The sequence below is a fragment of the Agaricus bisporus genome (assembly GCF_000300575.1).
Source record: "Agaricus bisporus var. bisporus H97 unplaced genomic scaffold AGABI2scaffold_8, whole genome shotgun sequence".
Classification (NCBI taxonomy): Eukaryota; Fungi; Basidiomycota; class Agaricomycetes; order Agaricales; family Agaricaceae; genus Agaricus; species Agaricus bisporus.
The window spans coordinates 672,098-695,387 of NW_006267371.1; the positions used below are offsets into that span (position 1 = coordinate 672,098).

The 23,290-nt window shown below is 46.1% G+C and overlaps 8 protein-coding genes across 8 annotated transcripts; 4 read left to right on the forward strand and 4 right to left on the reverse strand.

The window, feature by feature from the left end:
• Positions 1-404: 404 nt before the first annotated feature.
• On the reverse strand, positions 405-1,396 carry AGABI2DRAFT_120033 (hypothetical protein; the record flags this gene model as incomplete). Its single annotated transcript, XM_006463147.1, has 2 exons — positions 405-719; positions 1,277-1,396. The coding sequence occupies 2 exons, from the start codon at positions 1,394-1,396 to the stop codon at positions 405-407; spliced, it is 435 nt and encodes a 144-aa protein (XP_006463210.1).
• A 51-nt stretch (positions 1,397-1,447) lies between these two features.
• AGABI2DRAFT_120034 (hypothetical protein) lies at positions 1,448-4,375 on the forward strand (the record flags this gene model as incomplete). The annotated part of the gene is made up of 6 exons (XM_006463148.1): positions 1,448-1,858; positions 1,913-2,009; positions 2,061-2,099; positions 2,155-3,800; positions 3,857-4,039; positions 4,091-4,375. The coding sequence occupies 6 exons, from the start codon at positions 1,448-1,450 to the stop codon at positions 4,373-4,375; spliced, it is 2,661 nt and encodes an 886-aa protein (XP_006463211.1).
• Positions 4,376-4,609: 234 nt separating this feature from the next.
• AGABI2DRAFT_207885 (hypothetical protein) lies at positions 4,610-5,798 on the forward strand (the record flags this gene model as incomplete). The annotated part of the gene is made up of 3 exons (XM_006463149.1): positions 4,610-4,803; positions 4,865-4,894; positions 4,948-5,798. Coding segments are annotated over exons 1-3 (1,062 nt in total), but the record flags the coding sequence as incomplete, so codon positions are not given.
• A 4,333-nt stretch (positions 5,799-10,131) lies between these two features.
• Positions 10,132-11,762, forward strand: AGABI2DRAFT_207887 (hypothetical protein; the record flags this gene model as incomplete). The annotated part of the gene is made up of 4 exons (XM_006463150.1): positions 10,132-10,526; positions 10,620-10,727; positions 10,785-10,814; positions 10,867-11,762. Coding segments are annotated over exons 2-4 (990 nt in total), but the record flags the coding sequence as incomplete, so codon positions are not given.
• Positions 11,763-15,202: 3,440 nt separating this feature from the next.
• On the reverse strand, positions 15,203-16,349 carry AGABI2DRAFT_186863 (hypothetical protein; the record flags this gene model as incomplete). The annotated part of the gene is made up of 5 exons (XM_006463151.1): positions 16,216-16,349; positions 15,873-16,154; positions 15,482-15,636; positions 15,332-15,431; positions 15,203-15,273 (listed from the first exon to the last, which is right to left on the reverse strand). Exons 1-5 carry the CDS (start codon positions 16,334-16,336, stop codon positions 15,203-15,205), a joined length of 729 nt encoding a protein of 242 aa, XP_006463214.1. The 5' UTR covers positions 16,337-16,349.
• Positions 16,350-17,247: 898 nt separating this feature from the next.
• Positions 17,248-18,355, forward strand: AGABI2DRAFT_73224 (hypothetical protein; the record flags this gene model as incomplete). The annotated part of the gene is made up of 3 exons (XM_006463152.1): positions 17,248-17,357; positions 17,411-17,931; positions 17,973-18,355. 3 exons carry the CDS (start codon positions 17,248-17,250, stop codon positions 18,353-18,355), a joined length of 1,014 nt encoding a protein of 337 aa, XP_006463215.1.
• A 14-nt stretch (positions 18,356-18,369) lies between these two features.
• On the reverse strand, positions 18,370-19,702 carry AGABI2DRAFT_224888 (hypothetical protein; the record flags this gene model as incomplete). The annotated part of the gene is made up of 5 exons (XM_006463153.1): positions 18,370-18,691; positions 18,743-18,822; positions 18,873-19,288; positions 19,341-19,510; positions 19,564-19,702. The coding sequence occupies 5 exons, from the start codon at positions 19,700-19,702 to the stop codon at positions 18,411-18,413; spliced, it is 1,086 nt and encodes a 361-aa protein (XP_006463216.1). The 3' UTR covers positions 18,370-18,410.
• Positions 19,703-19,843: 141 nt separating this feature from the next.
• Positions 19,844-21,763, reverse strand: AGABI2DRAFT_194108 (hypothetical protein). Its single transcript, XM_006463154.1, has 11 exons — positions 21,591-21,763; positions 21,496-21,536; positions 21,411-21,439; positions 21,256-21,336; positions 21,137-21,206; positions 20,927-21,064; positions 20,734-20,868; positions 20,602-20,675; positions 20,414-20,544; positions 20,259-20,353; positions 19,844-20,195 (listed from the first exon to the last, which is right to left on the reverse strand). Exons 1-11 carry the CDS (start codon positions 21,674-21,676, stop codon positions 19,960-19,962), a joined length of 1,116 nt encoding a protein of 371 aa, XP_006463217.1. The 5' UTR covers positions 21,677-21,763; the 3' UTR covers positions 19,844-19,959.
• Positions 21,764-23,290: the final 1,527 nt, after the last annotated feature.

Genomic DNA, 23,290 nt, shown 5'->3' on the forward strand with positions numbered 1-23,290 from the left:
GAAAGCTTGTGGGTTGGAATACAGTATGAAGAGAAAGGAGAATGAGGGGATATACGGAGATGGTCTCTGGAGCGAGTTGGGCTTGTTTGGAAGCCGGCGAAACGGGTTTAACTGATCAACAACGTTATCAACGGGGTTTGGTTTTAACTCCGCAGACATGACATCGAAATTTCTAACGGTTTTTCCAGGACTATTGCAAGCCACTTTCTTGAATCTCGGTAGTGCCAATACAAAAATGTAACTTGTCAAACCATCTTAAACTGTTTTGTAATGGGGACGGTGCATATGCACTGGGGTATGGATGAGATATGACATACGGTGATAAATTTACGGGTAACTATATATAACCATCATTCCTTCTGAGTAAAGATGACCATACGGTATCAGGTTCATTTGAAAAGAGATCAGCAAAAAGATATGAAGAAAAGTTTCCATACGGACGTCAATGCCAATTTGAAAATATCATAACGGCGACCATATCTCTTTCCAAGCGGCCAAGCAACGGGCTCATACGATGTTTCGAAAATTTCTTCTGAATCACGAGGGTGACGAACCAGTCCGACAGCGGGAGCGACATTTGCGACATCCATTAGCGCGGCACCTTCGTCACCATGAGGAGCCTGTTGCCTGGCTTTTCTTGCAGCTTTTTTCGTGTCCTGTGCCGCCTGAGAAATTTTTGCGTCATTGGCGACATCACCATTAGCACCTAACAAAGGCGTCTTTGAAGCTACATGTCGTAGAATCGATATGGTATAGCCTTTCGTTTCATACAGTGTTCTTCACATTTCACAATGTATTTGGTGAGACTCGACGTTTTGAGAGATAGACGTAACCTTTTTCTTCACCGACTCGAAGTACGACAACGACTTCGTTATGACTGATTCGAATTGGTTTTCGGACGGATCAGATACGACGGCGGGAGAGTTCGGATAAAAGGATTATTCCTTGTTGTCGTATTCGAGCTAGAGTTGACAAGGTAGTAATCATGAATGAACGTTTGAACTGTAGTTGCCTAGAATCCGACGTGTGGACGGGGGAACGAATTTGACATAAGCTCCCAGTTCTGCAATCCAGTGACGAACTTGAACTATTACAAGCTCATCAGTTTCTGGGCATCCCTGTTCGTAGTACCGTATTATGAGAAGGAGGAAGTGGAAGATCAATTTGGGACGCGGAACGAGGCGAACACCTAACTGGAACCCCTTGGTGTCAACGTCGAGCACGAGCCATTAACCATTCCCTATGATGTCAATCAGAGATCTCATACTGAACTCACCGATATACTGTAAGGTCCAATGAGTTCTATCTCGGCATGGAGCTCGACGGGCATAACTCGGCTATGTCCTGGAAATGGGCGTCTAACTGCCTCGTGCACTGATTCCTCGTGTCGAGCCATGACTGTGCTCGACAGCTGGGAGATTTTTCCCACCCTCTCCCACTGTTCTCGATGCCTGACTTTTCATTCCGCCGCCCTCAATTCCTGCGTTTTCGCCGTTCACGCTCTACAGCAGATGCTCGCGGTGACGCAGGTGTCTCCTCCGCTGGCCTCGATCTTTCTCACGCCTTGGATCCATCAGAGCAAGACGTGGAACTGGATGCAACTCCTTGTGTAACTCGTCGGTCGGTTTCAGGGGGTCTCCTTGGTTCCAGGGAATCCCTAAACAGAGCGCCAGTCGACTTTGCTGGCCAGCCCTTGTCTGCGTCGCGGCCTGTCACTCCGACAGTACCAATCCTCAGCTCACGCGATTCTGTTACCATCCAGCTTACACCTCCTTCCGACAACACAAATTCTGTTCATGCTCAGCAATATCTGGCACTACCACCTTCACGACGATCTTTTCATGCTGAAACTATAAATGTGGGCTTTTCTTTTGAATTACCATTGTGAATAAAGACGTTGATATACTCGTAGCCACCTGCAGGCCGGGATCCACCGCAACTCCAACAGCAGAATGGCATGTTTAGCAATCCCCACAATTTCTCTATAAAGGGATCAACCTTTGTCGATGGTAATAATTTAGAACTGATTGATTTTCCAACACTGACCGTATCTCGGCTAGTCAATGTCACCAACAACAACAACACCATAGCCAGCCAATGTAAGCAATACTCTTGTTTCATTGTTATTTCTACTAGTCTGGTTATTTCTACTAGTCATGAAGGACCTCCTGGAGAAAACGATACCTGGGGCTGCATCCAACTCTTCCGCTCGTTTTCCACCCCCCCAATGTCACCCCGGAACACGGTTAAAAATTCTCGAGCGGTGTCTACAATTCATCGCCAACTGTGACGGCAAGCGAAAGATCCGTTGGGTGGTTGGTTCCGCCGGAGTTGGAAAGTCAGCTATCATGCAAAGCGTTGCTGATTCTCCCAGCCTCCCAGTGACCTGCTATCTATCTGTCTTCTTTTCGATCAATGGACGCGACGATGGAACGAAAGCCATTATAACTCTTTGTTACCAGCTGGCAGCTAAATCTGAGCTTTACCGTCAGCTCATTGAGCACGAGGTTGCCCGTGATCCATCCCTCCTTCAGTCGTCGATGCCTGTCCAGTTCAAGAAGTTTATCATTGAACCTTTCATCCACCAACCCAAATTACTGAACTCTACTGAGCGCATCTTGGTCATCATCGATGGTCTCGATGAATGCAAAAAGCCAGATATTCAGCTAGAACTCCTCCGCCTTATATCTGATTTCTGCATCACGTACCCATCTTCGCCCTTTGTGTGGCTTATTGCGAGTCGCCCTGAACACCACATCGCCTCCTTTTTTTCTAGAGCCAATGTCATACCAGCGTATGAGAAGGAGGAGATTCAGGTAGACTCCGACGACGGCCGTGCGGATGTTGAACGGTTCCTTCGCGAAAGACTTGAGGAGATCAAAGGGGGCTCGGATTCATTCGATCCACACTCGAAGTGGCCTGAGGAAAAAGACTTTTGGAAACTCGCTGAAGCTGCGGGAGGACTGTTTGCGTATGCGGATACGGTCATCAAGTATATCGGCGACTTGAACGTTGGAAGCCCAGCCTCACAGTTCTCTGACGTCCTGAAGGTGATTGACAATGTTCCGATGACCGGCATCCCGCGAGAGGAGCACCCGATGGCTCTATTGGATGCATTGTATGCCCGTATCTTGTCCAACGTTCCTGACAAAGTCATCAAACACACCCGAAAACTCGTCTTGGCATTGGCAATGCGCTGGGATCATGCTTTGAGCGGGTTAAACATAGGGACCTTTGTCACGTTGTGTAATTGGTTAGCCATGACACCGGACGAAGCTTATGCTGCCGTCAACCAGCTCCAGTCTCTTTTGCATACTCCTAAACGTGATCAAGCCCACCTGGAGATGCTCGAACCATTCCATAAATCATTTATTGACTACGTATCCGACTCTTCCCGAACTGATTTTTTCTCTGATATGCGCAATGAAGCTCAAGAATTGAAAACTGAATGTACGTTCAGAGTCCTAAACGAGGCCCCCGATGGCATTGATTTTGGTAATTTGATTTATAAATCCTACTACGGCACTTTGAGGCGTGGTCCTGGTACTGGTGACAAGATTTCTCTTACTTGGCCGGTCAATGGGTGTGACGAGGACACGCGGTTGAACCTGTATAAACAGGCCATAGGAGAAGTTGCAGGCGGAATGAGAAAGGGGGATCCAACATTTACGAGCGAGTTCTGTGTTCGTCTTTTGATCACGCAGTTTCGAGACTATTCCGTCTCTAACTATGATGTGCTTCGTGACCTAGTGTTTGTGAGTCCTCCATCATCTACTTCTTCCATATTTATGCGGCTGAATGTATGCGTAAGGATGAAAATCGGTGTCATGAATTCATGAGATGCGGCATACTTAAGCAAATTACCCTGAAGGCTTTTCCTGGCTTTTCCCTAATTCTCACATGCGTTACGTTGTTCCGTCGTCCTACTCGAACAGTGGCACCCAATGTTTCCACTGTACTCAATGCAGTAGAGTTGCCATCCCATCATTCTGCGAGAGCAGTGACAAATTTGTCCGATCCATGGAATTCGTCTTGCAAGGTGAGTGGATCATTTGTATTTGCAACGACTTATTATATTAGTGTTGTGCAGCACGAACGTGAAGGCGAGTGGGAGGAAGGCAAGGACCAGGACTGGAAGACCACCTTTGATATCCGTGATTGCAATTTCTGCTGTCAACGGATTAAACGCCAGTGGATAAGTTTGAAGACCCTTTCTCCAGGTCATATCGTCCCAGTTCTGTTCACTTCCACAGGATTGTGTTGTGTAGAACTTCGATTTGTTGATCCGGATGATGGTATATCAGAGTGGACATACTGGTTTTGGATTGTACTTACACTGTCAGAGGAGCGTAAAAAGTATGGGAGCATTGTATAATGTACGACTTTCGAATCCTCATTTTATGGAATGGGTCTGTGTTTTGATTCCATGAAACTCGTTTCGAGAGCTTTCCGGTACCCTAGACATTCGCGTGAAAGCATTATATCCATCATCGTCAAAACTTGTAATCCCCAACCAAAGTGGGTCTCTGGGCGTCTAAATGTTCCAAAATAGCGTGCCTCGTGCAGCGATACATAGGCTGTTCGGGCTGCGATGATCTTTCCTTCCTCCCCCACTGTTCTCGATGCCTGCCTTTTCGTTCAACTGGTTGCGTTCTCGCCGTTCACGCTCCAAATCGCCAAAGCCATTTCTGGCCGCTGCTTGTGATGACACAGTTGTCCCCTCTACCCGGGGCCCTGGTATGTTCAATCAGGCTCATAATCTTACTGTGACGGGAAACTTCATTGATGGAAATGTGGGCAGTAGTGAGAGATATTTCATTTTCCAACATTGTTTCGCCTATACTGACCTGTTGATATATGCTAGTCACATATATAAGCACTACCTCAGATCATTGTAAGCGATATTCCTCCGTTGTTGGTGCCTCCATTGATCGCCGTATCTGTCAGTCATGGAGAAACTCCTGGAGAAAACAATACCTGGGGCTGCATCCAATTCTTCCGCTCGCTATCCACCCCCACGATGTCATCCTGGAACTCGTTTGGCCGTCCTAGAACGATGTCTACACTTCATTGCCACCTGTACCGGTCAGCGAAAGATTCGTTGGGTGGTTGGATTCGCTGGAGTTGGAAAGTCAGCTATCATGCAAAGCATTGCTGATTCTCCCAACCTCCCGGTAACCTGCCATGTGTCCGTGTTCTTTTCGATCAATGGGCGCGATGACGGAACGAAAGCTATCATAACCCTTTGTTATCAGTTGGCAGCTAAATCCGAACCTTACCGTCTTTTCATTGAGCGCGAGGTCGCCCGTGATCCATCCCTCCTTCAGTCGTCAATGCCTGTCCAGTTCGAAAAGTTTATCATTGAGCCCTTCATCCACAAATACCAACTACTGAACTCTCCTGAGCGCATCTTGATCATCATCGATGGGCTTGATGAATGCAAGAACCCACGCACGCAACAAGAGCTCCTCCGCCTCGTCTCTGATTTCTGCATCACGTACCCTTCCTCGCCGCTTGTCTGGCTCATTGCGAGCCGTCCTGAATCCCATATCACTTCGATCTTTGCCAGAGCCGATGTCATGCCCGTATATGAGAAGGAGGAAATCCAGGAAGACTCCGACGAGGGCCGTGCGGACGTTGAAAAATTCCTTCGCGAAAAACTGGAGGAGATCAAAGGGGTATTGAACTCGTTTGATCCACACTCGAAGTGGCCTGAGGAAAAAGACTTTTGGAAGCTCACTGAAGCTGCGGGAGGACTGTTTGCGTATGCGGATACAGTCATCAAGTATATCGGCGACTTGAACGTTGGAAGCCCAGTCTCACAGTTCTCTGACGTCCTGAAGGTGATTGATAATCATCCGATGACAGGCATCCCGCGAGAGGAGCACCCGATGGCTCTGTTGGATGCGTTGTACGCCCGGATCTTGTCCAATGTTCCTGCCAAAGTCATGATACACACCCGAAAACTCGTCCTGTCATTGGCGTCAGGCTGGGATGAAGCTTTGGGTGTGACTTACAAAGGGACCTTTGTCGAGTTGTGTAATTGGTTAGCCATGACGCCGGATGAAGCTTATGCTGCCGTCAACCAGCTTCAATCTCTTTTGCGCATTCCTAGATGCGACCAAGCCCACCTGAAGAATCTCGAACCTTTCCATAAATCATTCATTGACTACGTATCCGACTCTTCCCGATCCAATTTTTTCACTGATATGGACCACGAAGCTCGACCACTCCAGACTGAATGTGCATTCAGAGTCTTGAACGAAGCTCCCGATGGTATTGATTTTGGTTATGTAGATTATGAATTCCTCTTTGGCACTTTGAGGCGTGGTCCCGGTACTGGTAACAAGATTTCTCTTACTTGGCGGGTTGATGGATGTGACGAGGGCACGCGGTTGATGATGTATAAACTGACCATAGGAGAAATTGTATATGGGTTCAACAATGGAGATCCAACATTCACCAGCGAGTTCTGTATTCGTCAATTGATCACCCAGTTTGATTTGTACGGTTCCTTTCTTAAAGTCTTCTTGCACGGAGTGTTTGTGAGTTCTCCACCATCTATTTCTTCCATGTTCATACAGCTGAATGTATGCGTAAGGATAAACCTCGGCGTGATGAATACGTGAGGTACGGCATACTGAAGCAAATGTCCCTGAAGGAAAGTCCTGGCATTCCCAACATTCACAGCTTTATGTTGCGAATCCGTCGACCTGCTCGCACAGTGGCACCCGGTGTTTCCACTGCGCTCAACGCTGTAGAGTTGCCGTCTGATTGTCCTGCTAGAGCAGCGACAAGTTTGTCCGATCCGTGGGATTCATCTTGCGAGGTGAGTAGCCCATTTGTATTTGCAACCATTCATTGAATTAGTGTTGTGCAGCATGAACGTAACGGCGAGTGGGAGGAAGGAAAGGACCAGGTCTGGGAGACTAACCTTGATATCGATGACTGCAATTTCTGCTATCGACGGTTTGAACGACAGTTGGAAAGTTTAAAGACCCATTCTCCTGGTCATACTGTCACGGTTTTGTTCACTTACACGGGAGGCTGTTGTGTAGAAGTTCGATTTTTTGTTGATTTGGATGATGGTATATGGTCAGAGTGGACATACCAGTTTTGAATTGAACTTTCAATGGAGGAGCGTAAACAGTATGGGAGTAGTGTGTAATGTATGACTTTGAATCCTGATTTTTCGGAACGAGTCTGTTTTTTGATTCCATGCATGGCGTTTTGAGAGCTTTTGAACATTGTGCAAGTTAATGTGAGCTAACGGCGAGAAAACTGAAGTCTTGACGCGTTCTTTGGATTGCTGCGGAGTGGGTGAACAAATCGACGTCGGTCACAATGATTTAATTCGATCTGTCAGACTCGATCTTCGTTGGGATTAATGAAGAATAGAAATTTTTTTTGAGTCTCTGTGTGTAACTCGGCGAAAGTTCTCGTTTGAGTCATTTCGACCTTGTGACTCATATTAGGAAACTCATCTTTCATTGTTCCCCCCAGAACAGAAAGTCCAATAACAAGACGTTAGATCTACTTTGACTTCAAGATCTGAGAAGTGAATAAGACCAGCCCCACCAAAGGGCATTGAAAATCGACAACATCAATACTGGGATATTCGGTGCAGTAGGGAGCGAAACGCATAGGAACCTGGAAAAAATAAGACATGAAATTCAAGAATTAAAAACAACATACGGGACACCCCCAAGGGCAAAGATGCGCTGGGAGACGAAAAGTGCAGTGTGACTTTCTACAATCCTCTTTTTCCTTCGATAATTCTCCTGAATATTGACTGGTGCAGAATTCGTTCCTGGACGATATTTGGGGCCAGACACATGTAGAAAACCCAGATGAAGTGCAAAAAAGAGGCAGCTGGAAGAGAAAGCAGCCCGAGAAGAAACATGGCTCTATATGCATTGCAAAATGGCCTTAAGCAATCAGGCCTGGAGGTCTGCGGGCAGAGATGCGAAGACATGAACAACTCCTGACTCCTGAGAGAATTGTTGGAGCGATCGTCTCCGCACATGTCAGACACCATATGCAACCGAAGTGAAACTATGGGCTCACAAACTTTCAAACGGCCATGAGCTCAATCAAAAAGATTATCATGGAAAAACAAGCTGCGAAACGCAGGTCAAAAGGTAATGCATTAGTTTGGGAACATTGATAAAACTTGAATCACAAGTCAATGATAGACATATATGAAGCAATATTTATGGAATTCAAAGTCGCGCGTCCGCAAGTAGACCCTCAATGCTCCGTGACTGGTCAGTAGTTCATGCAAACTCTTGTGATCCTGTTCTCATAACAAAAGAAAGGTTGTTGCGGATGGGAAAAAACCAGTATGATTCTCTTAGACTTGGAACAATACCAGCTTCGTGTTTAACCACTGTTCACAGACTCGGAACTCGGATATAAGGCTTGTTATCATCGTCAGCGCCGTGGTTTTGAATCACAGAGGATGAACATGGTTGCAAAGGATATAAAAAGGGCTGAGATGAGGTTTGCTAATGTATACGAGGAGAGAGCAAGGCGGTTTGCGGAAAATGCTAACAGTGGTGCTTCTAAGCAAATGGCATTACTTGGGGAGGGTCAACAATCAGATCATGTTGAGAATGAAGGCCCAAACTCCAATATTTCCCCCCCGTCTTACAGTGCTTCAGGTGGGAAAAGGTCGAAGACTGTTGAATTCCGTTAGAAGTTGCGATCACATTAATTCTTAGCCTTAACAAGCAGGAGGGAGAAGCCGACGAATGATCAATTGATTTCAAGTTCACCTTCATACTTGTAAACTGTAATCTATTCACGAGATTTGTTCTGCTGGCACCAGCATCGTAGGCCCAACAATTTCATAAACGACAGTGACTTTTCTTTTGCAATACACAACGTTCGATGCATAAACCCCGAAAATCCTATCGACGCGTAATGTGTGACAACAAACAGCCATGGTGTTCGGGATGTGTGATATCATGGATCACTGAGTATATCATGAAAAATCGGTGAAAGGGTCGCAAATATTCCAGCGACAAAACGACGGTGGAGGTAGGATATACAGTATGTTATATTCATCGCCTAGAGTTTGAAATGGAGAGGATAGACCGACGGGTAGCGGAATGGGGGTTCCCGTCGAAGACGATTCATACCCTGAGTCTGATCCGGGACGTCCCTGATGAAAGTGGGTTCGGTTTTTCCCTGCTCAACGCGAACAGCAACCTCCACGCTATCAGTTCGGCATGCAGTATTATTGACACTTCAGTCACCACCCAACCTCCATCGTATCCAGCAACGCCAATACCAACCATTTCTAGTCCCTCTTTGGTGACTATTGCCACGCTGCTATGCATACTTGGTCGATATCGTGTCCGTCCTCTGGGCGTCTAGCTGCCCCCAACACAACGACCCTGGAATGATGTGTGCTGTATAGGGTATCCATGCCTCGTGTCAGGCGATGCAAGTCAGTGTTGTGCAAAGCTGCCAGCTGCTGCGCTAGTCGGCAGCTATGACGCAAAGCTGCCACTCATCCGGATGGCAGCGGCATCTTTGATTGATCCCATCAAAAAGTCACCCAATGAGTGTCAGCGGGAAGACAGGCAGGGTTTACTTGATGATAAGAATTACTGAAGAAAGATAATATAATTTCCAGCTCAATTCTGAATGGATAAGAGATCTGACTATTGATTTGGTTATATACATTGAATGAATTCGGCATCGTTGTCCCCGGGTGCATCCAAAACTGCCGACCCATACCCCCCGAGCTCCTCCTCAAACGACGCGACAGCAAACCGACCATAGATTGATTCCCAATACGTTGAGGTGCGATTGAAGAGCTCCTCTCTGTCCAAGGGCTGCCAGGAGAGATATCAAACGCGTTTCTTCATCATCTTCAGCTCTAGGAGAAACTTCGAAGTTCGAAGTGGCGCTGAGGCGCTCCATCAGTGATCACGTTATGTGTCAGGTGACTTAAGCCGCTACTGAGCTCGAGTCTTGAGTGCGTCTGGGGCGCGTGGGAACCATCAATCAAAGATGTGCGGACGGCAGCTGCTGCCAGCAGATGCCATCAGCAGCTCGGATGCCATCCGCATCAGCTGTCAAAGCTGCGCAGCTGCACAACACTGATGCAAGTGGCGCTGGACACCTGCGATGAGTCTGCCTTTATGAAGCTTCATCCCTCTCCATTCTCCTTCGACGACTCTCGTTTTTCCTCCTGAAATACTTCAATGGAGCAGGGCATGAAAGCGGCCAGTGCTAGCGTACCTAATCCGTCGGCTCCAGTGAACGCAGTTCATCCTCAAAGGTTCATCAAACGCCTTCTCGTTAATAGAGTGTTGGACCACTTTGGTGGCCAACCCTCACGGGCATCGAAGCCTGTCACTCCAATCGACGTCGTCGCATCAAATGCGGAATCGATGCCCAGTGCACATGGCTCCGTTGTCCAACAGGCTGTCCATCTTGCATCTCCTTCCAACCACCGGGACTCCGTCCAAGCACAGCATCCTCTGGTGCAACCGCCTCTACCATTTACTCTGGTGAGATCTTCACAACATCCTTTCAATTTCGAACCCCTATCTCTTAATAATTTCAACTACTGATAAAGAGGCTCAAACGCTCGTAGCCCCCTCCAGGCCTGCCAGATTTGCCACAACAGCAGCCCCGGGCCCGAGGCATGTTCAATAAAGCTCATGATGTTACCGCGACGGGGAACTTCATCGATGGCAATGTGGGCAGCGGTTAGAGATATGTCTTTTGCAACATTGATTTGTTTATCCTGACTTCCTACCTGCTAGTCACATATATCGGCAACACTTCAACCCATTGTAAGCGGCATTCTCGTGTCGTTTATCTTCATTAATCGCCCCGTCTGTCCAGTTATGGAGAAGCTGCTACAGGAAACAATACCTGGGGCTGCGTCAGATTCTTCTGCTCGCTATCCGCCCCCACGATGTCATCCCGGAACCCGTTTGGCCATCCTCGAGAGGTGCCTATCCTTCATCGCCAACTGCAGCGGTGTGAAAAAGATCCGATGGGTGGTTGGTTCCGCTGGGGTTGGAAAGTCGGCTATCATGCAGAACGTAGTTGATTCTCCCAGTCTTCCAGTCACCGCCCACGCGTCTGTGTTCTTTTCTATCAACGGACGCGACGACGGAACGAAGGCTATCATAACCCTTTCCTATCAGCTTGCAGCTAAATGCGCACCTTATCGACAGTTCATTGAGTCCGAGATTGCGCGTGACCCATCCCTCCTTCTGTCGTCGATGCCAGTGCAGTTCGAAAAATTTATCGTTGAACCCTTCATCCACAATTGCCCCACGAACTCTATTGGGCGCGTCTTGATCACTATCGATGGCCTTGATGAATGCAATGATCACGGGACTCAACAAGAGCTCCTCGGTCTCATCAGTGATTTTTGCATCATGTACCCTTCGTCATCTCTTGTATGGCTCATTTCCAGTCGCCCTGAACACCACATCACTTCCATTTTTTCGAGAGCCGAGGTCATTCCGGCATGTGAGAAGGAGGATGTTCCGGTGGATTCCGACAACGCCCGTGCAGATGTTGAGCGGTTCCTTCGCGACAAACTGAAAGATATCAAAAATCGGTCGGATTCATTCAAAACACGCTCGGAGTGGCCTGAGGAACGGGATTTGTGGAAACTTGCCAATGCCTCAGGTGGATTATTCGCATATGCCCATACAATTATCAGATATATCGGTGACTCGACCATTGAAAACCCAGTTTCGCAGCTCTCTGATGTCTTGAAGGCGATTGATAATCTTCGGATGACGGGCATCCCGCGAGAGGATCATCCAATGGCTCTATTGGATGCTTTGTATGCCCGAATATTGTCCAATATTCCTGACAAAGTCATCCTACATGCTCGGAAGCTCCTATTGTCATTGGTGTTACGTTCGGATCCGAGCTTGACACGATTTACTAACAAGAACTTTGTCATCTTGTGCAACTGGTTAGGCATGACATGCGATGAAGCTTATGCTGCCATCAATCACCTCCGTTCTGTTTTACGCGTTCCTGGCCGCAATCAAGCTCACAGCGAGATGCTCGAACCTTTCCATAAATCATTCATTGATTATGTATCCGACTTTACGCGATCTGGCTTTTCTCCGGATATCCAGTACGAAGCTCAAGAACTCAGGATCCGATGTGCATTCAGAATTTTGATGGAGGCTCCTGATGGCATTGATTTCGGTGACGTAGATTATGCCCTGGGATATGGTATCCTGAGTCGTGGTCCCGGTACTGGTGACAAGATATCACTTACTTGGCTCGTTGATGAAGAACTTTGTTGGGATGATAAAGAGGCGAGGTTGAATATATACAAATCGTCTTTGGGAGAGGTTATACTTGGGATACGACGTGGAGATCCAGCTTTTCAAAGCGAGCACTGTGTTCGTCTTTTGATCACTCGGCTTGAGAAGTATTATTCTCATTTTCCGTTCTATGAGTTGCGTGACTTGGTGTTTGTGAGTCCTCCATGATCTCTTTCATGTCAGTGACTGAATTCTTCTACAAGGGTGAATCTCGAACCATGATGCACGGGATACTCAAGCAGATACCCCTCAAGGCTGTTGACATTTCCACTATATCTTCAGTCTACCCAGTCAAATTGTGGTGCCGTCGTCCTGCTACAACTGAGACGAATTTGTCTAATTCGTGGAACTCAGCTTGTAAAGTGAGTGGTGTATTCGCGTTCGCAACTACCCATTGAATGAGTGTCGTTCAGCACTACTGCGAAGGTGATTGGGAACGAGGGAAGGATCAGGACTGGATGACGGCTTTTCACTGGAATTTGGGTTACTCAGGATGCGCTTTCTGCTCCGATCGGCTTTTACGCCTGATGGAAAGTCGGAAGACACGCTCTCCGGGTCATACCGTCCCAATTCTGATCACTTCAGCGGGACAGTGTTGTGTAGAATTTCGATCTGTTGATCCGAACGATGCTATGTCGGAGTGGACATACTGGATTTGGATTAAACTCACATTAGAGGAGCGTCTGATGTATTGGAGTGCTGTATAATGGACGAGTTATATCCTTATTCTATCTCGACACTCATCTCATGTTCTTGAGCATGGAAACTGCTCCGAACTGAATTTCGGGTGAGAGTCTGTGCTAGTGAACGGCTCGCGTGTTGTAGTTGGGAGGGAGATAACGGTCGATGACAATCATACACGAAACCGTGTTGGCACCCTTTGAACTAGAATGGCACATTCCTCGTGTATGCTTTTCGCAAGTCATTCAAGGTGATGAAGATTTATGTGTACTTTTCGATTGCCTCAGAGTCCTACTAGAGCCCCCTGTTGATATAGCACTATGGTTAAACTACGCGCCTATTTCTATTGTGCGAATGATACTTTGAAACTATTCGGTCGATATGCATCGCCATTGCCATCCAAGTTTGTATAAAATATAACTTTAATGTCGTTTCAGAGGAAATAGTATGAAATCGTACCCCCGAGGACAATAGTAGAAAGCAGGTATATATTCTCCAAACATCGTGCACCGCCAAGTAGAAATTAACTCATCAGTGAACCCAGGGCAAGTCGTAGTAGTGGGGAGAGAAGAGATAAGATATATGTGGATAGGTGAAAGAAACTGGCGGCCTAACACGAGTCACACGGCATTTTGTCTCCTGTCAAGAGGTTATTTTGGCTTGGTAAAGACCTAATGCTTGTGTACGGTTTGGTACTTCGTGGCTTGTGGTCACAGCCGCGAAGGTGGAAGGGATGTATTTGCGAGCAAATCGGATGTGAAATTGACGCACATCATTAAAAACTCAATGGAGCTTATATTAATAGAGCGAGTGTAGGTGACACTATTTTGCGCGCATCGTAAATCACGGCGCAGTATGTATGTAAGTACAAGGCAGGTATCTAAAAAGCGCTGTGTCTGGGATTTGACCACGAGTTATCGGCCTAGCGGCAGTGAGGAGATATATTTGCGTTTTCTTGGAGTGACCTCATGCTCGAAAAGCTAATATGACATCTTACTAGTAGAAATTTTCGAGCGGAGGACAGTCTGACAGATGGTGATGAAGACCATGAAGTACCATAATGAGGGGTCTCTCATGAAACGCATTCGTGATCATCTTGAAGGGATATGAAATATTTGGATAACAGGCGCGCGCATTCACTGGCCATGGCAAGTAGCAGCAACTCCTATCGATTATAGGAAGAAGGGGGTCCTCATGACGGAGCTGCTAAATCAGTATCTATGGTCACAAGACTCCTACAAACCTGTTCCTGGCTTCGCTCAACTCCAACAATCTAACTCGGGTGGAATCAAGTGCGATATAGTTGAAACACGTGAACATATGGCTTGCTGGCTGTCGTTCGCAGCTCCACAAACTCTGCACTTACGGCGACGGTATGATCATATCGAGCGTTTCTAGTATATCCGATCCATAAAACCGCAAGACGAAAGTAGACAGCTCTCTTCCCGTGAAGAGAATGATGGCGGCAATTTATTCACGCATCCTTTGACGCTTAAACAATTGAAGCCGCGATTTGCAACCGTATTTAAAACCCGGGCTCCTCCTCGTTAAATAACTGCATCAAGACTTACGATTTCGTACTCCCTCCCTCAACCAGAATCGTATATCCACAGATCTTATCAATCAAATGGCCTGTAACTGCGCAAGCGACTGCGGGTATGATTCAGAGTCCCGTTCGTGACTTCGTTTTGACGCTTATTCTCGAAAGATCTTGCGGTCCTCAAGGCTCTTGCCCTTGCTCAAAGAACCAATGCACCTGCAAGAACTGTTCTAACAGGGGCCACACCTCCACTGTGAGTTTGACCTTTTGTTTGATTCTTCTCTTGCTTTTATCCTGATGAGTGTTCTTTAAGTGCTCTTGCGGTGGCTCCGGCAAGGGATGCTCTTGCTCGGACAGAGGATCATGCAGCTGCTAAATTTCCAAATCCCATTAGTTGCTCCTGCTGGAATATGTGTAACGAAGAATCGAGAATTTTTTTGCTGGTCACATGACGTGTATGATATCTGGCGTTTGAAACAAGTTTGTGATCAGTCGCTTATGACTAGGAGGCTCTTGAACCTACTACTGAAGCACGTAAGGCACATGTCGTACGCGCTCGGTCTTGGCCATCTGGGGAGAAGATGGTAACAAAAACATAGCCCTGGTAGATTACTCATCAGCTCGGTGATGATGAAAAGATAATCGGGCGAGGCAATTACCCAGATGTTGGGCCGTCAAATGAAAGTATCACTCGATGAGATCGACCCGATGGTAGATAAGAGCTACCTAGTGAATTGAGATAAGGATCAAATGAAATGATGATACGAAAGGCGGATAGTTTTACCTAGCTGGGGTACCATCATCCCCTTACCTCCTTCATCAAAGCTTCCAGCAGATCCGTCATCCTTGAGCATCTTGGTTGCCATTTGGCACGTCACTAATACCTGTATTGCTAATTGTAAGATTCTTAAGAATTAATCGTGTAATAACTGACCGTCAAGTTTCTAACAGCGGTTACTTTGATCAGGATTTGTTTGATTTGTTCAAGCATCCTTGACTTTAGGTGCGGACTAGGAACAGTTGAAAATGGAAATGAAAACGAGTTGAGGACCAGCAATGCGGCCTTCGATTTCGAGTCCAGTATTAAGTCTAGTGAATGAAGAAAGACCATAACTTCGGCAGCAGTTAAAATCCGTATATAATGTAGCGCAAGCAATGATATCGAAAGTCCTGAACGACGCCCTTGTCAGAATCACCAAAAAGAATCTTCGTGAGCACGAACCCGAAAGTCTTCGACGAATAGTCTCGAGTGGAGTCATGTTTTGACAGTCTGAAGTTCGTCTGAGCGTACAAGTCCACAAATTGACCGCGAAACCAAGGACTACCGACGAATAGAACTTCCTCGCCTGCATCAAGAAAGGACGATACAATGTCAATAGCAATATTTTCTTTTGGAGATCCAGGAGGCCCTGATAGTTCGAGGATATGACCTTGTACTAGTCCTCCTTCCAGAAGTTCGTCAAGTGGTTCCCAATGGGTAGAAAAGGTTCGCGCCGACTTCATAATGACGGCCGCGCTTTGTGTTAAAGGCACATGTGAGTTCTGAGTATGAGGGTTTTGGATTTGCTGGATGAGATCATCCACCTCAGGAACGGTTAAATTCAGCTCTACGGCAAGTCGTCAGCCATTCAAAGTTCACTGTTTCGACGGAGGAAAAAGGTTATTAACCTTGAGCGAGGGAAGTCGGAATTGCGGAGAGGACATCCTGAACGGTATCGTATCCATTTCGTGCTAGAGCGTCCTTTATATCCTTCTGTACCCGTAAAGATATGATGGGTCGCGATGACATCGTTCTACTGGTGGTATACCGAGATAGGGTGGCAACAAGTACCACCGCGATCGAAACACAGCCGCATGGGCACGTGACGCAAATTTAAGTTGAACCTTCATTGAACCGATCTACATAGCGGCACAGTCACTCATTTTTCATTTTTCGTTAGCGAAACGCTGGCGAATGAGTAGATTATTACTACGGTTGACCTGATACCATGATATTTACACCGGCGTCCAGGCCTTGGGGGCTCGATTGTTGTTTCATGTTCGATCTGTGTGGAAATGATACGATAGTACAATACGAATTACACTAGCATAAGTCACTCAGACTGAAAATTTAAACCTCGGTAGCTTAGACGGAAAGAGCGCCGACAAAAAGGAAAGAACGTGAAGAAGCAAAAATAATGGAAGAAAAGATTACACTGGTCTGAAATGAATGTGCGACAGATTTTCGACCTCACCCGAGATGCTTGCTGTTAAGATTAGTTGCGGTCGTATGGCAGATGGCCACAAGGCACGACAGAAGCCTTTGGTATTGCTTGAGAGTGACGTGGAGACTCGAGAGTATCTGCCAGTGACGATTCCTCAATGACTGATGCATCACCGGATAAGATTATAGACGGTTGGCAAACCCCGGGAGAGCATCGTCACGGAAGACGAGTGATGGGGAGACCATGACTCTCGGGTGAAGTGATGTTTGACATTGGGAGAACGGCTTAATATAAGCCGAGACAGACTGACATCAACTACTCCAAAGGTTTGTGTATAAATAATCGATAGGAATATTCAAACGGTTTTTCGACAAAGCAATCATGAGCTCTTCGGACGTCATAACTGCGTACCCGAACGCCTTTCCAGAAAAGCAATCACAGCGTTTGCCCGGAATAGAGAGGCAAATGAGACGTCCGTACTATGTATTTGATCTTTATGAGACTTATAATAATCTATTCCATCACAGCTGGAGTCGACCATTCCAATTTGGAATTATGGGACGACAAAGGCCAGCCAAGTCTCAAAGAATATAAAGGTAGCGGAAAGTAAGTAAAAGTTAAAGATCTGATAGCAAGCGATCCTCTGACCCACTATGAAGGCTTCAAGGTAAAACCGCGCTCATCACCGGTGGGGATAGTGGGATAGGGCGAGCCGCCGCTATAATGTTCGCTCGAGAAGGTTGCACGGGCATCACAATCTCTCACCTCCCTGAGGAACAAGAAGATGCTCAAGCTGTAAAGCCAGAGGTAGAAGATTGCAACACCACAGTCAATCTCGTTTCTTGCGACCTGATGGAGAAGACGAATTGTAAGAATCTCATCGAAAGTCATTTACAAAAGTTTGGAAAGTTGGATATTCTGGTCAATAATGCGTCGAAGCAGATGCAAGTATCTCAGCACAAGTTTTTTCAGTGGTATATTAGACTAAACGGACCTGACAGAATGTGCGACAAATTTGAAGATATAGATTTGGGCTGCGTTGAAAGCACTTTCCAGTCAAACATTGTCCAGATGTTCGCCGTCACCAAGTTCGCGCTACCTCATTTGAAGAGAGGGTCTAGCATCATAAATACTACCTCGGTAGTTGCGTATGCTGGCGCACCTTCACTCGGCAAGCATAGTCAGCCTCTTCCGGTAATTTGATGTCTAAAATAGCCACAGTCGATTATAGTGCGACAAAGGGTGCGATTGTGGCATTCACGCGTTCCTTAGCACTTCATCTCATCTCCAAAGGAATTCGTGTTAACGCCGTGGCACCTGGACCAGTCATCACACCTTTACAGCCTGCTTCCAGAACACCAGAAGACATGGAAGAATGGGGTAGTGGCACACCATTGCACGGTCGTGCTGCCCAACCGGCCGAAGTGGGACCCGCATATGTCTTCTTTGCCTCGAGCGACTCAAACATGATGACTGGGCAGGTCCTCCACGTCAATAGTATGTCAGACCCTGATCGTTGTGATGAAACTAAACTTAATCCTTTTACCGGTAGGCGGTCTGCATATTGGGGGGTCATAGATAACGTGTTCCTCCTGGCAATGTAGCAAATGATTAAGTAGGCCAATGAATCATGTTTTCTGAATTGGGGGACATGAACGTTTAAGATACCGCGTGTGCGTTCCGATGTCGATTTTTTTTCTGCTTCTTCTTTTTCGACACACCTTGTTTATCCGCAAGTTCAGCATCCGGGACGACACCAGGATTGGTATCATCCAAAGCGCGTTTCTTGGATGACGGTGCCGCCTGAGGTGCCGGATAAAATACACCTGCCGTTGAGGCAGCCTCGGTTGGGATTGAAGGCGTGGCGATTTTCTGATCGGGTGAATCGGGGACTACGAGTCGAGGTTCTGAGAAGACGGCCCGATACGTTTTTCGTGTCTCTGAGTATCTAATTAATCAGTACAACTGGACGGGGCGGGTAAAACACTCACGGGCACGTAAAACAAGAGATTTTGCATTCGTAGTAGACGTAGCATGTGCAGCATCTTGCGGTAGTCCAAGCATTGACACTCTGTAAATTAGTGTTAACAAAACTCGAAACACGAAGAGTAGGCCACATACAAATTTCCAACGTCTCTCGGGGCGCGAAGATCACTACTCGAAGCAACACCTCCACTCAATAACAAACCCCTCCCCTTCGTCACCCTTACTATTTCGCGCGCCGCAGCCCACCAATTCCTCTTTGCCGAAGCTCCAGTTTCAGTCAATCCCGCTTCTATTAATACAGTATCGTGTTGTCCTCCGAGAGCACCGACATAATTTATCTCGAATACCGATCCGTTTTTGATAGCGGTTCGGACAAGAGTGTGCTTCATATGGAAAGAAAGGCGAGGGAGCGTGAGAGGTAGAGCAATGATATGAGCCGTAAGCGGTGACGGCTGACTATGCGTCAAACATGCAAGGGAGAAAGTAGCTTGGGTTGTTGGAATAAGGGCAATTATATCGTACGTGTCGAACATGGGTATGCTGGCATTAATCTACGAGAAAATGTTTTAATTATGAACCATAAATCACAGGCGAAAAACATACCAAACCGAAACCTTTTTCGCTATCTTCATCAAGGACGATATTCAACCTTTTGAGATATAATATACCGTCGCGTTTTCGAAGCAGTGGAAGGAGTCTCTCAAGTATATTGACATGCGTCTTTTCAACACGTTTATTCACAGTGTGTGCAAACCCGAGAACGGTATATCCTACTAATGAAAGTCAGATATACTTGTGTTGTAGTGTGTGTGATGATTGAGCGTACAATGCACAAGCAGGTCGATACGCGCCTCTAATCCCTCTACCTGAGATGAGCTAAACACTTCATCTTGTTTACCCTTTCCTTTTTTGTTGATTGTAGGATCCAAACGTTGCGGGATGGGAATATTGAGGTCGAAGTACATGGTGAAGATCAAAAATATGAATGCGATCACGTTGTTTATAGATGTTGACAACCTCTTTGATGCCAGCCTCTGAATAGTAAATACGCCCTTAATATCTTTCCACAATCTCCATATTCATTTGCGCAAAAAAAACATCTTTACAAACATGAAAATACTGATTAAACGAGCCTACAAATCGAACATGATCAAAACATGTACTGTACGTGTGGTATAGACGATGGAGAAGGCAGGGTTAAACACTATAACACTCCAAAAAATCAAAACAAGTGTACAAATGCGAGGAACAAAGCAATCAATCCAACCACCATACCATGCATACCAGACACGCCATCAATTGGAGCGGAATTCAACAAAGTTGAATGATTACTGAGGGTAATCGTAGGTGAAGAATGATCGGAAGAATTGGAATATAAGTATGAAGTATCGTTGGGGCTGGGTTTTAGGACGGGGGCACATTTGACTTCAACAGATTGAACAGTGGCATAGAAATGGCCTGAACGAGTTTGTCCATGTGAGTAAAAGAACGGAGCTGAACCGTATTATACTGTTGACGTACCTGCAGCCTTATAGTCGGGGTCGTTCCAATCGATCATACCTCCGGCCCACTGAACGGTTCCAGGTGCTTGGTCGTCGGTGCCGGCAGGCCACAAGCTGCAAGATACAATAGTGTTCGACAGTCTAGTCAGGGTATATCAAAAGTTAATGGCTCACGAAAGCTGAATGCGGGACGGAGTACTCGGGTAGTGAGCAACACCATTAGAATCAATAGTGTCGGACTTCTTGACGGTCTGTTGATTCTTCCCATCAATCAAAAACTTCAATTGGTCCTGTTGCCAATCGATCTTTACAAAGCAAGTTAGTCGCTCGGACTGGCGTCAATGATGATGTAAGGTATTCACGGTGTATGTATGGTAATTGCTGAATGTGTCCGAAAGAGATTCCGTAGTCGTTTTCCCATTTGTTTTGTCCGTAGCTATAGGGTGTCCCTTATTACGCCTTTTTTGGGGAGACAACAAGAAAAGACAACGTACGAATAACACCCTGCCAGAAATAGTTCGTTTGTCCTTGAGTAGTATGGGTACCAGGAAACTCCCAATCGATTTCGTCTTTGATATCACTCATAGTGATAAACGCCGTGACTACGCCTCCCCATTTACCGGTCTTCACTACAGATTAATTGGCATCAGGAAACGTTGACAGAGTTGGGGAATGAGATTGACGTACGTTTAGCACTTATGGTGCCATAATAAACATATCTGGTGGAAGAAAGCCTTGTTCCTCCATTCTCCTCTGTGAGCGTCAGGACAAGCTCGCCTCCACTTGAATTGGTGTTCATGATATTTCCTTTATTGACAACCCAATCTAATGAGATCCCACCCCAACCCAACATCAGATTCCAACCCAGACTCGAGACGCAAAAAAAACAGCGCTTACCGTACTCTGAGGCGTTTCCTTCAAAGTAGTCAGCATTGGAAAGGATACGAGAGTTGTCAGGGAAAGTAAACTAGAATGCTGTCAGATAGAACTATTTGACAGAGAAATGAGGTACATACTGTGGCATCCTCGCAGATCGGGCTAGGACGGCACGAGTCGACGGAGTGAGAAGCAAAAGGGTTACAGCCACCCAAACAAAACTGATAGTCAATCAAGTGGGCGGCTCAATCAGTCTCCACATATCGTAAGAGATTAGGCTTCCGAAGTTGCTTACACTGTCGTCTCCACAAAATCCAAATTCACCTTGAGATCGATATCAAATTTTATTAATAGAGCACGACTGCAGAATTTGGACGTACTGCAACAAGGCGCAGAAGCAGGGCATAATGTAGTGGCGTTGCTAGATTCATCCTTAGTCCTTGGTTTCTGCAATAGTAACGGGAAAAGTGCCAACCAGGTGGTACCTGAGGCTGCGGTTGCAATTCCGGCCAGCCATGTGAGGAGAACAGGAATTATCAAAACGCCTGTGTGTCGGTGCATATCGTATCGGCTACAAGCCTTCGAAGGAGCGTAAGAGTATAAAGAGCGTATTGGTCGCGGGAACCAGAAAAAGATGCGGGATTGTGGTATGTAGAGTGAAGCAAATGATGGTTGTTCGACCAGTGACGGACAAACAAAAGCGTGTGATGGGAATGTCCATGTGATAATCACCGACTTCATTTATATTGGAAATTTTTTGGGTAAACTCTTGACACGGAGTTTGTTGGCCGAACATACTGTGCAGATACTGTGCATGCGAATAGAATGATATAGTAATGACGATTGTCGAAAGTTACTACTATGCAGGATGGCATGAACTGTGCTCATTGACACGGCGGGATCTACGTATATCTCATCGCCCAATACTTATGTAAACAAACAAGCACACTTGAGTACTATTCGAGGTACTTACTGTACGCTGCTATTGACAGAATGACATCCTTAATTATGACGATTCAAACATGCGAACGAACACGAAAACAAATAACAATATAACGAATTCATGGTCAGTAATCACTCCATGCACACCAGAAACGCCTTCAAAATAGCCAGAGTCCAACATCATCCTGATGAGGTCCCTCTGAAGGAGAGGAACAATTAGTAATCGTTATTTCATCCGAGTGAATAGTCGCACAAAAGTCATCTGCCAGGCGCAAAGAGGAGTCGCTTATTATGAAAAAAGGAATGAAGGAGGGGCACTCTATCAGGGTCCCTACAATCAATATAAGCCGGATCTTTTGATGGTACCTTGATCCTTCTCATCATTCAAAAATCGTCGATTGATATGTACACATATTAGCCCGTACATAGGATAACAGCTTGATTTACCGGTTAACGGTGAAGGGATAGTAACCTGTGACATCCTCGAAGATAGCGTTAGGACGGCACGAAACAAGCATCGGAAGTTTGGCAATTAGCTTTTTTTCGCTTGTACAAGCTAAAAAAGCGATAAAAAGCGATAAAAAGCGGCAAAAAATTTATTGCCACGTTTTGGGCCCGGATTTGAAAAAAGCTGGCCTCCTGCAGATACCTTGAAAAACTGGAAAAAGCAAAAACCTGGAAAAAAAACTGAAGGTTACAGACGTTACTACTAGATGTACCTAATGTTGAAAAGACCATTTTATTATTTTGACTTTTGCCTGGCTTTTGCACATGTATCAAATTTGCAAAATGGCCGAAAAGCGACAAAAGGTAAAAAGCAAATTGCCGATTTGCTGATGAAAGGAGCGAAATCGACGGTGTTAATAATCACTGAAACCGGTAGGTCGATGAGTATATAAGCTACAGAATATAAAGTCGCTTTACTATTGACTACCTTTTCTTCATTGATGGAGCGGTAAATAGAACTATGATCAACAAAACACCTGCGTATCCGTGCATAACGTACCTGTTAGTAGACTTCAGGCCGTCAGGTTCGCGTAAGAGTACGAAGAGGTGATGAATTATGGTCTTGTTTAAGAGTTGCAGGAATTCGACACAACATACAATCCACATCAGTTCAACCTTCGCCAGCGGAAGAGAAATCATTACACTTCGTTCATTGCTAAGGGAAAAGTCATGTATTGATGTTTGGCTGACGTATGCTGATACAAAGGAGAATGGTATCGTATGGAC